General features: G+C 43.0%; 1 protein-coding gene across 5 annotated transcripts in view; it reads left to right on the plus strand.

The window, feature by feature from the left end:
• CLASP1 (cytoplasmic linker associated protein 1) overlaps window positions 1-13,045 on the plus strand; it is a 266,484-nt gene that overhangs the window by 216,803 nt on the left and 36,636 nt on the right. For 4 of the 5 annotated variants that reach the window (XM_065931368.1, XM_065931366.1, XM_065931369.1 and 1 more), the window contains 2 exons: window positions 7,676-7,819; window positions 8,337-8,443. In XM_065931368.1, coding sequence (XP_065787440.1) covers window positions 7,676-7,819; window positions 8,337-8,443 — 251 coding nt within the window. Of the gene's footprint in view, window positions 1-7,675; window positions 7,820-8,336; window positions 8,444-12,301; window positions 12,419-13,045 lie in introns of all 5 variants that reach the window. The other variant, XM_065931370.1, reaches the window with a different exon arrangement.

Below are 13,045 nucleotides of genomic sequence, written 5' to 3' on the forward strand. Positions count from 1 at the left end.
TCTGCCCTTCCACCTCCCCTGCCCCGTGGTGAGGACTGCTAAAGCACCTCGTCTGCAGCCCGAGCTCAAACCTGGGCTCCGGGACAGTAACCCAGCGCTTCAGAGGAGGTTGAAAAGCTCTTTTTTGTCAGTCGTCCTCAACCCTGGCTGCAATAAAAACCAGTCTCAGGTCCTGTGCTGTACCCAAAGTCACCTGACTTAATTGGTACAAAGTGGAGCATGGACGTTGTTTTGTGTCTGACTGGAGTTCCTTCCATGCATGGCTGATTTTTAGTGCACAGTGATAATAGGAATTAACACTTATTTAATAATAAGTGTGGCACTTTAATAAGCAGCCCCTTATTTTAGACCACTTCCCCCAGGATTGATCCTCAGACACGTGGACTGCTGAGGTGGTCTTGACCTGTTGCTGCTGGTTTTCAAAGGACCCCAGCTAGGCCCTCCTCATCTTTAGGACCAGACCTGGTCTTGCTGTTCCCCGCACCTCCCCCGCCTCCCTACTTATGCCCAGCACCTAGAATGATACCTACAGGAACAAAGTAAGCGTTTTAAGAAGTATTTTAAATGAATTAATGAATAATAAGTACCCAAAGAGAAATGGTCTAATTTCAGGTAGCATTTTGAGGTCATCATTTTCAAAACCAGAGGCTTGGAAGTGCTCCTCTTTTGGCTTCTGTATCAGTTTCATATTGCATAACCGATTACCACAGACTTAGCCGATTGAAGCTACAAAAAATGTATAATCTCACAATTCTGTGGGCTAGAAGTCTGGCCCATGTTCTCTGGATTCTCTGCTTAGAGTCTTCCCAGACAGAAGTCAAGATGTTGCCTGGGTCTTCAGTCTCACTTGAAACATAGGCTTCTCTTCCAGCTCCCTGGTTCTTGGCCTAAGTCATTTCATTACTGGGGAGGGCTGTGGTACCTGTGTTTTTGCCCGCTGTTAGCAGGGGGCGGTCACAGCTCGTGGAGGCCACCCCCACACCTGGCCTGGCAATTTGCTTCTGCACAGCCAGCAGAAGACATAATATCCTAAAATTTCCTAAATTTTATGAAAAACGTTAATCTGCACATCTAAGAAGCTCAACCAAATCCAAGTAAATTTAAAAAAAAAGAAAAGAAAGATTCACACCTAGGCATAATCAAACTGCTGAGATGAAACAGAGGCTCTGGGAGCTGCCCAGGGAAGCAACTCAGCATAGCCCGGATCCTCAGGAAGACAAACAGCCGCTTTCTCACCCGCGACCCTGGGGAACAGAGGCGTTCTGCTGGCTTCATGGTGCTGAAAGCAAAGGGAAGTCAACGAAGAATTCTCTGTTCAACAAAATTATTCTTGAAGAACAGAAGATGAGTTACAAAGAAGCCAGCAGAGATTCTCCTGTTAATCTCTGTGCCTGCTTGCAGTGGCTCTCCTGATTTAAGTCAGATCGCCTGAGGGTAGTCTGCTCTTTAACCGAAACTCAGCTGATCAGGGAGGGGCTGACTGTACCTGCGAAGGCCCTGCTTCCTTGTAAGGCAGCTGTGGGAATGGTGTTCATCACTCACAGTAGGAGAGGGGACTGCAGCGCTTACTCACCAGGAGGCTGCAAGCTTGGGGTCCCCCTTAGTGTTCTGCCACCCAAGGCTTTGGTCTCCTTTTCAGTGGGTTGGCGTGAATCTTCCATGGTTAGTTGTTTGGTAATTCCTTAGCTCTTACCTAAATAGGGCACTTTTTTACCTAAACACACGTTTGTGTTGGGGTTCAGTTTAGCAGATGCATCTCTGGTTTTTAATCATCCAGGATATTTGTGGATTAGATTGTTTGGCTTTAGGTTGTATCCATCCAGCCCTTGCTAGTAAATCGCTGTTACTTGATTTAAATAGGCTTGTTAAAGCACAATATTCAAATGTGTGTCCTCTTGCCCCATAGCTGCCTCTCAAAAACTGCATTAAGGCACCACAGATTAACCCTTCCTGGAGTTAGAGCTGCTTCTGTTTAAATGCTCTGTTTTGATGTCCCGCCCACCACATATTCCATACAGATATAGATGTTGTTGAAAGTGATCCAGCTGCCTTACCCAAGAACTTGAGATGTATTTGAAAGATTGTCTAAATGAATGTCGTGCCTAAATAAGTTAAAACACTTAGAAATTGTGATATGGTATATATCACTCTATGCTAAGATTAGAATTGTCATTATTATTTTAAAGCTATAAAAAAAGAAAACGGGCACCATTTTTATCTGGATAATTTAATGCTCTAAAGATATGCTTACTTATCTCTTTTAAGTAGAACTATGTTTTGACTCACCTATCATTTATAGAATGTATCAAGTACTAGGAGGACATCTTGGTGATTTAAAAGCACTTTCTGATTATGAACCAAGTTCTCCTGTTGGTGTTCTGATTTAATTTCCTAAGAGTAGAGTGAGGTATTACCTTCTAAATACTAAAGCACCCTACAGTCTGAAATCAATGCAGTAAACTCTCATGTTGGCGGTATCATCAGACAATATTAATTTTATACAACCAACACTTGGGAAGTTTGCAGATGGTGTAACTTGTTCTCTGCATCTCGTATTTGGGAAAGTACATTAGAATCAGTTTAAGCTGATACAACTCTGCTTTACTGCCTTAAGCATTTTTAATATTTTGTTTTCCCTTTTATGTCAGTGTTCTGGGGTGTTCCATATTGGAGAGAGATGGGTGTTTAAATATTTAAGATGTTAAGAAGGGAAGAAGCACAAGCCTGTCACCAGCGAGGTGTGCTTCCCTGGCCAAGACTGACCTGGACTCGGTGGGAAACCCTACCCAGACTCTAACTGGCCTGCTTTATTCCTGAAGTAGCTGTTTCCGTTTTTTAACTCTGAGAGTCCTGATAGTTGTGTTGACCAAACTATACAGAGGTACACTAGACCTTTCTTAATGCACTGTGTTTGTGTTAAGATAATACAGTGTATTCACAGAAGAAAGTAGATTCTAGAGTTTGACCTCTGTTGACTTCTGCCTCTGCTGCTTTTTAGAGGCTTTTTGGCCTCTGAATTCTTGTTTAAAGTCCGTAAGATAGGAATAATGATCCTTGCTTTAGTCACTGTCGGGAGGACCAGTTACAATAGAGCAGATAAAACTCTGGATCAATACTGCACTGGTTTTGTGGTTGGAGCTGTCACTGTTTGAGGGCCACCTTGTTTTGCTGCCGCTTCACATTTTTCCCAGTATTAGGGAGGTTTCTCTTTCCCTGTTAAGTCAAAAGGAATGCAGTAGTGACAATAGAATTTTTCATGGTATGTTTATATTTTCAGGCTCAGAATCCCTGTGTGTTTCCTTATGTGACTCTAACACTGAGCACTGGCTTTGTCAAATGAACTCACAGGTTTGGCCCCCAAAGGTTGTTTTGAGAAATGCAGGGAATAATGGCATATGACACAGAAAACTCAAAATGATGAAGATGCAGTTGGTGGAGCAGGAGAAGCATATAAACAGCTTTCGAAAGCTGGCACTGCTAATTGAAAAAAATGTGAGTCTTTGATTACAGATAGGCAGCTGTCCTAATCTAAAAGCTCAGAGTTTTCATACCGTCGAATGAGATTTGAATCTTAGCTTAATTGTGACTGTCTTGCTCCAGTCTCACTTCAGTCTCTTTGCAAGAGCCCTACTTCCAGGAGGGGTTGTTATTCTGAAGAACTTAGGGGATGGTTGAGGTTTAAGACCGGTAGTTACTGATGTTATTCTTAAGAACCCTGTTACTGTTCCATTACTGTTTGTAGACTTTTAGATTGTACAATCTCTCTCTCTCTCATATGTATATACACACACATATACACACACACACACACGCACACACATGCACACATACACACATATACATATACACATACATGTATACACAGGCGCACACATGCACACACACATATACACACATACACAGATACATACACACATACACACACATATATACACGCGCACGCACGCACACATACACGCGCACACAGACACACATACACACACATGACTTTAGCTTATCAATAACCATGGTTTTGAATGTGCGCTTCTTGCCTCTGATTAAACCCTGCCCCTCTGCTGTCTGTCCATCCTGCTTCAGCGTAGTCGAGTAGGGGAAGATTTACCCATAAGGGCGGCCTCAACCTGCTCTGGGCCTGGAGAAGGAAACTTGGAAGAAAATTGTAAACAGGTAGATTTGAAATTGTGTACTAATTTGCAAAAAGACACGTCACTGTTTGCATTTAGATTATTAATCTTGATTACACTTGCGAAGACACTGAGAAGATTTTGGAAAAACCTAAAGTTAACATAATACTATGTAAGAAAGAATGTATGTGTGTGCGCGCATGTGTGCACGTGCCTGTATAAGTATTGTGTTTGAGTGTGTTTTATAATTAATTGTCTTCCCAAAGAAATAGCCATATTGCAGACAGACTTCTACCATAGTTTAACACAACAGCAAAGGAGAGATGCTGAATTTAAAATGTTGGAGGGTTTTGAAATACCTTCTCTTTGGTGATTTTTCTAAAGCAGTTTTAGTCACACTCTGAAGGGAGCAGTAATGGATGTTTAATTAATTAGAAAACTCCCTTTCCTCTCAAATGTTAAGTTTCCCTGATTAATGCCAACACCGAAGCATTTGTCAAAGTTTTATTGATCTCTTCTCTGGAAGAATCCTTTGCTGTGAGGTGCAGGCCGTTGATAACCCTGCAGGTTCTTTTCAGACAACTAACAGTAGGATCTGGAGACCCTTCTACCGTCACCATCTAACTTCTCCTCTGGGGGCCGTTTCCTTTTAGGTCACCATGTGATCGTTAAGACACGTGGCCCCGAGAGTTACCTGTGAGAAAACAGCAGCAGCAGCGCTTCTGGTGTGACTTTTTAATGGCCCCTCCTCTCATGGGGCACGGGCTCAAAGATGGAACAGGCACAGCGATGACACCCTTGCCTTTTGACTCATTATTGATCATGAGCTCTGGCCCAGGCTGTTTAAAATAAATTTCTCCACGGACTTCTCCAGGCCAGAATACTGGAGTGGGTACCCTTTCCCTTCTCCAGGGGATCTTCCCAACCCAGGGATCGAACCCAGGTCTCCTGCTTTGCGGGCAGATTCTTTACCAACTGAGCTATCAGGGAAGCCCCAGATTTCTCCATCCCATCCCCATGTTTGGAATTATTCCTGCAATGAGGAGCATATTGATGGTGATGATAAATATAACCCAGTTTTTATCCTTGCCTGAGTATTCTGGTATTCCGACTCCTCACTGATACAGAGTTGTAGGTAAAATATTTTAGGATCATAACAGTCTCATTTCTTTTTGAACTTTGATGTGAAATCTTTTTAAAATAACATATTTAAATGATACTTTCTGTCCATTTCTGGAGCATGGATCCCAGAAAAAAAAGATTTTACTTTGAAAACAGCTTTAAGCCAAAAGGTTACTTTTGAAAGCTGTATGAAATCATTTATAATTTATGTTTTGGAAAGTGCAAAAATAAATTATATTCATTTTATGTGTATAAAACCATATACCATCTGTCCAACGAGTTATTTTCAGAATTCCCTGTCTTTCTATTTGATTTCTCATGAAAATTCACCTTTAGGTTATTGAGGGAAGGCTCTTCAGTGGGTAGAAGTTGAAGACTGCTGTACTATCTTTTCCCATATGACGGAAGGCACTCATGTTAAGTAACCATGAATTGGCACAATTTCTAGTCCTGTCACCTTGCAGCCCTCTTTTTACTAAAAGACCCCACCAGTTTCATAATTTGCTTTGTGAAAAACTCCAAGTAAGTTTTATCTTGTCATTTTGGGGAGAGATTAGGTCTAAAGACAGTGGCCCATTCCATGTAAAAACCTACTATTAAAAGATGTAATGATGCATTTTATAGTTTTCTAATGCCATTTGCAGTCAATAAAAAAATAAGTGCCTAAACTTTCTTAATTAAATTGGTGATCTTGACTTTTCCCTGCCAAAACTCAAGTCTGCTTCTTTGCTTCTCTTTGAAGTGCAGTGTTTTCTGCATGCATTTTTTCCCTAACATCAGTAAGACTTTTTTACATGCACAGGTTACTTTGCATGATTTGGGAAATTTGCGTTTATACAAATCATATTAACAGTACATTAAGTTGATGGTGAAATGGAGTTCTTCAGATAATGGTTTATTAAAACTGTTTCTGTAATCCTGAAATTTTTATTTCAATTCAGTCAATAATATTTTTTGCCTGTGTCATAAAAAATCACTGGCCCTTACAATTTAATTTTAATGGAAAGGATATAAAGGACCATATTTCAAAGTCAAGAGAAGAAGTAAGATGTTTTTGCCAATGCTGTGTTTAAGGACATTATAAAATAAAATTTTCAATTGTGTAAAAAATGTTATTCTACTGATTTGTAATTTTTAATTTTGATTAAATGCGTATGGGTATTTGGATTTTTTTTTCCTTCTCCAGGCACAAAATAGTAGTTTTGTCTTAACTGGACCTAAAATTAATTTTAACATTATAAAATCATTGAAATTTTTTTTGGTGTTTATTTGCAAAAAATTTCTCAGCAGTCATGTTTTTATGTAATATTCTATATAGTGGAAAAATACTTAGAATGATTGTTTCAAGTCTAAGTATTGCAATCTTTAGAAATATAAATTATTAAAAGATTTTCATAAAGCGTTTTCCATTCTTTCGACTCTTCGAAAATTGTAAGAAATGCCAGTTAGTACTTCCTAAAGTTTTCTTTTGGCATAGTTTTTCCAAGTCAAAACCCTTGCGACTAATTCCGCAGGCATTAAGCTAGCAGCAGACGCTTAACCCACTGGGGTGGCCTACTGCAGGCATGAAGCTAGCAGCAGACGCGTAACCCACTGGGGTGGCCGGGGCCCACTTGGCTGCTGTCGCTCTAGCCGCTTGCCCTTCCCCACACAGCTGCTAGCAACCATGAGTCACCCTGCACGTGTTGTCTCTAGTAAAGAAAAGTAGGACAGTTTCCAAGAGGCAGAGGAGTCAATCTGGTTTGCTCTGAAGAGACTGTCTCTGTCCTCAACACACAGATGTAAAAGTAAGAGTTTTTCAGATGTACCTGAACTCTCCTTTTTTCTAGTTTTTCTTAGTCACTGAGAAAAGTAGTTTTTTATAAGACAAAGCAGTGGAGGCTTGTTTAGAAACTTGTTCTTGCAGGGTATACTGGGAGCCTCATCTGATTCTGACTTACTAGGGTGAACAGTCTCTTAAGCCTTTTCAGATTTTTTGATTGTTTGACCCTAGTCCTGGAAACAGAGAAGTTGCAGGAGTTTATTGTTAACATGCTGTGGAAATCTGAGGCCAGTGTGTTCAGTGAAACCAGGGCTTATTTTCCATATCAAAATTAGGCTATTTATAATTGATTACCATCAATTATAGTGTTTTCTCTAGGTGCTTTTTTCTTTTTGTGTGTGTGTGTGTGGCACAAATGTTATTATTTACTCATACAAAACAGTTTTCTTTTAGAAATAATTTTAGAACTTCCCTGATGGTCCAGTGGTTAGGACTCAGAGCTTTTGCTGCCAAGGACCTAGATTCAGTCCCTGGTTGGGGAACTATTATAAGATCCTGCAAGTCATGTGGCTTGGCCAAAATAAATAAAACAAACAATTTTAATGAGCATTTTGACCAAGATAGGCAATTGCGCATAACACAAATTAACCATCTCTTCTGTTTCTAGGCAGCGCAAATTGTGCTCATCTCTCTGTTTGAATTGAACACTCCTGAATTTACCATGTTACTTGGTGCCTTGCCAAAAACATTCCAGGATGGTGCCACCAAACTCCTGCATAACCACCTCAAGAATTCCAGTAACACCAGTGTGGTGAGTGCTTTGGTTGCAGTTGGTAACCGCCACTTACTCCTCATCTAGAGCCTGCTGTAATGGAATAGCCAGTTTTCCTGTTTTCTTGCAGTAGATCATGGGCATCCAGAGTGTGGGGGCCATGTCTGATCCTGCTGTATTCCCAGTGAATGAATCTGGTGTTTAAATACGGCCTTTCTCTCTAGTCAGGTTGTTTAGTGAAACGTCTGTGAAGTCATTCAGGCAGTTATTGAAGAACTTAGTTTTTTTTCACTCTGTAAAGATGCAAATGCTGAATTGTGTCTGTTACTCCAGCACAGCCGACAGCAGTCACTCAGCTCCTGGATTGCCTATGGGACAGTTACTGATTTTCGGTTCATATGCACTTAAAAAATGATCTTAGGATTCTGCAAAAAAATCATCTTGATTATGCAAAATCTGCCCATTTATTTACATGTGGGTTCCAAGGCCAGGGGCAAAGTGGAACTGTGTTCTATATTTATCTCCTGTGTGACAGAGCTCTTCTGCCTTCATCCAGGGCTCTCCAAGCAACACCATTGGCCGGACTCCCTCCCGACACCCCAGCAGCCGGACCAGCCCCCTGACCTCACCCACCAACTGCTCCCATGGTGGCCTGTCTCCAAGGTAAAGCCATTTCGACAGCAGTGAAGGCACTAGAGCACCCGTGTGTCTCTTCTAGCTAATTTCCAGATTATAGACTGAGCTTAGTACCAAGAGGTGTGTGGGTACCGGGGGCCCACAGGTCCTAGTCTTCGCCCAAATCTTAACTGTGTGATTTTGGGCAGAGTGGTTAACCTCTGTGGCAAAATGAGCAGTTTCTGCTGAATGGTCTCTGAGAATTCTTCTAGCTCTAAACACTTTCTAGTACCTTAAAAATTTTAAAACCAAAAGTTATATTTAGTCCTGTTTAACATAGAAACTCTTTAGCTGTTGTGTGAGCAATAGCAGCATGTGAAGATATTTGACCATCTAAATAAAATCCTTTATAATTGTCCACACAGAGTCTGGGGTGGTTTCCAGCCAAGTGGCCGTTCCAAGCACGGTGGCTCTCATTCCAAACTCATAGCTGGAGCAGAGTGCTGCTCCGAGGCAGAGTTGAGAGCCTGAGAGCTAAAAACAGATCAGCATTTTCAGACTCCCGTTGGGGCCATGTGAGCATCAGCCTTACGGAGTCTGCGGCAGTGACTTGAGAAGATACTTGGCCTCGAGATCTGTAGATAATGTTTCCATCTGACCAGAACCTTTAGAAGTCTCCGTGTGATGACTTTTGTGACCCCCTGGGCTGTGCTGACGTTTCTCATGGTCTCATTCACGATGACCCTGTAGGCAGCAGTTTTTAGGAAAGAGCCAGTACCTGGATGTGGAAGGGTCATGCATGTGTGTTTGTTTCAAGACATTAGGACTTTGGGTTGCTGACGCCAGGATCTTAAAATTAGAGGAAAATCTTACAAGTATGCCATCCCCCTTTAAGAGTGGCCTCTTTAGTTGGAAGACAACACTAGGGACGTGCCTGTAAGGTTAGGTTTTTTTAATGCTTGAGAGTCTTCCAAACTCCGCTGTCCTTACTGCTGCAGTCCTGTTCGGTTACTCAAGTTATCGTATAAATATTTTAGAAACTGTCAGATTTGTCTTTTTCTCTTGGAGAAGCGAAATATTTTGTATACTTATAGTATCTCAGTGTTTGTGTTGCCTAAGGTCCCCCGGCGCTGTATGTAGGTAGACTGACGTAACACTGTGTTTCCAGATTTGGTCTGTGTGGTCATGATTGCAGCAGGCCAATCTAATTAGACAGTTGAGACCAGAAAGTAATGAAAACGTGTCTGACTTTTCCCACGTGTGACTGAGACTCAGCCAACTTTTTATCTGTATCTAAGTAAATGGTCTGTCTTAAATGACCCCAGTGTTGGCAGTGAAGTCATAGAATTCTCTCCCTTGGTAGGAGAGAATTTGTGGAAAACTTGTATTCTCTATAAATTGTTGCTTTTGTTTAGAAGTGATACTTGTGAAACATTGACAAATCTGTTCTTCCATAATACACAGTTCATACTTATTTTTTAGTTATTTCACTAATAAGGTTGCACATTCTTCAGGTGATAAAGGGTAAATTTCAGATTAAGTATTTTGTTATTATATGTGCCAGTAGTTTAAGTGAAAGACTGGGGAGGCTGCTAGTATAAGCCATGAGAGCTGAGAATTGGCTAGGTATTTTTAAACTTCATGGATCTCCAAATTATTTTAAAATTCTAACTTATTTTTCCAGGTCACCATTCATTCTTAACTAGCCTGATCTAAATTTTTACTGTTAGGGTTATCAGGTGAGTGTAAGAAATAAGAAGTTTTTTTTCAGCCCAAGTGAGGCTGAAGTATTTTCTTACCAACAAATTGTTCTTTAAGTACTTAGTTATATAGTTTCTTTCTTTCTTTTTAAACAGAATATGCCCCAGCCAGTGTGTAACTAGCCAGAATGGCCTGAGGCAACTTGAACTCAATGGGAAAAATAATTTTTCTCACAGCTAAAACTGTCCAGAAGTAGAAAAAACTACCTCATGTCGTCGTATCATAGGAAATATTCAAATACGCTGCATACTTTCTACCAGGAAATTTACGAAAGAAATGAACTCTTGCACTAATTAGGACAGTGTGTTAGGTCACCACATTGTAAGTAGGCAATGGACAAATTCCACCAGATACAAATCTCGGTTATTTTTTTGAGTAGTGCTCTTGAAACATGTATTTTTTTATTCTGTTATTCTTTTGAATTATCTTGACCATTTGATGTTAGTTTTTTGTTCTTAAAGGGAAGAGTTCTTGCCAGTTCTTCATTTTTAAGCCAATTTTGAGTATCAAAATGAACTATTTTTTTTTTAAGTCCAAAAGTTCTACCCTCAGATTATGATGCTAATAAGAAGATAGCCTAACATGATGACACGTTTAATTTGAGTTTTTGTTTTTTTTCTTTTTAATTGCTAGTGAGAAAGGCATTTTTATCAGCCTGGTAACATTAGAGAAGCCACAGCTAACAGGTCAACCTTCTGTAGAAATTCCATCCAACAGTTGTCCTTTTCTGTGAGAAGGAAGAATTATTGTTTATTCCCTGTGAGCAAACAGACACTCCTGGGTTTTTGGATAGAAGACTTATGGTCTGAAGTGTTCCACAATTAAATATATGTTTACATTTTAGCTCAATTTAGTGGGATTGATGTTAAATGAAAAACAGATTTGCTAGGGGCTTCAGCAATTATGTGACGTCTGTTCCCTTTAAAATAGAAAAGGCACGAGGCTATCCTTACTTGAGGACAGGTGCGTGTGCTCAGTGAACATACCTTAGGATGCTAAGTAGGTAACATCTGGTAGCCAGCAATAAGAGGTAATTTTAGGCAGACTTTACACTCACCCCATCAGACGATGGGGAGTGTGCACCGACTCAACGCGGGGATCAGCCTGGAGACCCCCGACGCTGAGGTAGTGGCGCCTCTGCTCGATAGGACCCCTGGGCAGAGCTCCCACTCGAGGTGGTCGCCCGTGTCCTCCTGTGTCCCCGAGGCCGCGTGTGGCCTGGAGGAGGCCTGGGGGGCCCTTCTCTGCTGCAGTGGCCGCTGCGTCCGCACCTTGGTTTCCCTATGACACGCGGGGCCGCCACTGTCCTCAGCCAGAGACGAGCCTCGGGCCGCTGCTCCAGAGCTGTGAGGAGGGCCAGGGCGGACGTGCCGCTGTCAGAACGCCGCCCTCGTCCTGTGGCCCCTGCCCCGCGGCCTCCTCTCACGCCTGCAGGCAGCTCGGTTTACACCCTCCCCGTGTTCCTGGTCTGGTGAATTGCAGCAGATGCTGGAACTCAGGCGGGGCCTCTGCATGCCCCGGTCACTTGAGTGAGGGGTGCCTGTGCTCAGATGCACTTTAAACTTCGTATCAGGTCGCACGAGCAGGGGACTTGGGTTTTCTGTCCCTCCTGTCTGAGCTGTTCTCTCGGGAGGAAGTTACTCGTGGCACCTCTGGACCCCACCTGAGGCTCTCACTGGGGGGCATGTTGTTCCCTGCCTGAGCGTTCTGGTGGGTGGTGCCTTCTCTGAGACTTTCTGCTGTGCTTCCCTTGGTCCCATTTGATTCGGGCCCATAATTCCTCCTCGGGTTCCTTCTAAAATAATTTATTGCATTATCTGAAAGTAAGCATCTGTGTGTTTTTTTGCATGTAAGCACTTAAAATTTCCTTTACACACACACACACACACACACACTCCTATATACTTGGAATCTCGTGTGATTTAAAAATGTAAATACAGGACTGAGTGGGGAAGGCATGAGCAGTCTTGATGGAGGACCAAATTGTAGAATAAGGTTGGTCCTTTTCCTCTGAATGGTGAAGTGTGAACTTGGGTAGAACCTTGTCCAAAAGGGATGAGACTCAGGGCACGCAGAGTATAGTGCTTCCCGCCCCCTTTGCCTGTTCTGTGTCTCTTTCTGACTCTCCTCTTCTGATCACTGCAGTCGGTTATGGGGTTGCAGTGCCGACGGGCTGTCGAGGCACCCAGCTCCCTTTCCTCAGCCTAACTCCATCCCCACCGCTCCCTCCCACAAGACTCTCAGGCGCTCTTACTCTCCCAGGTAACAAGCCACCTGTCCCACTTGTCTGAGGTGTCACAATATTATTGCACTTCCAAGGTCGTCTCAGGTCTCTGGGGAAGCCTCTCCGCCGCCTCCGGCCGAGACCAGCAGGGTAGAGCCTTGGTGAGAAGTGTGAGCAGGTGCGTGACCTCCGTCAGACCTCATGAAGATGGCCCCTACTTTGCCCCTAGGGCGAGGAACAGGTGCGTCACCTGACCGCACTGTTCAGCGTCCTCACTTGCGAGCCCTCGGCCCCAGGCGGTGCTCAGGCTCCTAGAGGTGCCTGCACCACGCAGCGGCGCGCTGTGTCCCCGCCGGCTGCACGGGCCTGCTCCTTCCCACGTGCACTTGGGGCCTCGGTCCTGCTCAGTGGTGAGGGCTGATGTCTTTCCTGCTGTCCTGAAGACTGAGACCCAGAAAGGCAGCCCCAAGAGGTCGCTCCCTGTTACCGCTCGTTAAAGGGGCTGCTGCAAGCGGGAGAGCCGTGGGGTGCGACAGATCAGATGGGGGATCCAGGGTGTGAGGGAGGGTCCGTGTATTCCTGCAGGTACCCGTTTGAGGGTGTCTTAGGTGCTTTTTATAAAGGTCGAAAGATCAGAGAATCCCTTCCCTGTTGGCTCCTGACAC

Source organism: Muntiacus reevesi, chromosome 3, assembly GCF_963930625.1.
Source record: "Muntiacus reevesi chromosome 3, mMunRee1.1, whole genome shotgun sequence".
Lineage (NCBI taxonomy): Eukaryota > Metazoa > Chordata > Mammalia > Artiodactyla > Cervidae > Muntiacus > Muntiacus reevesi.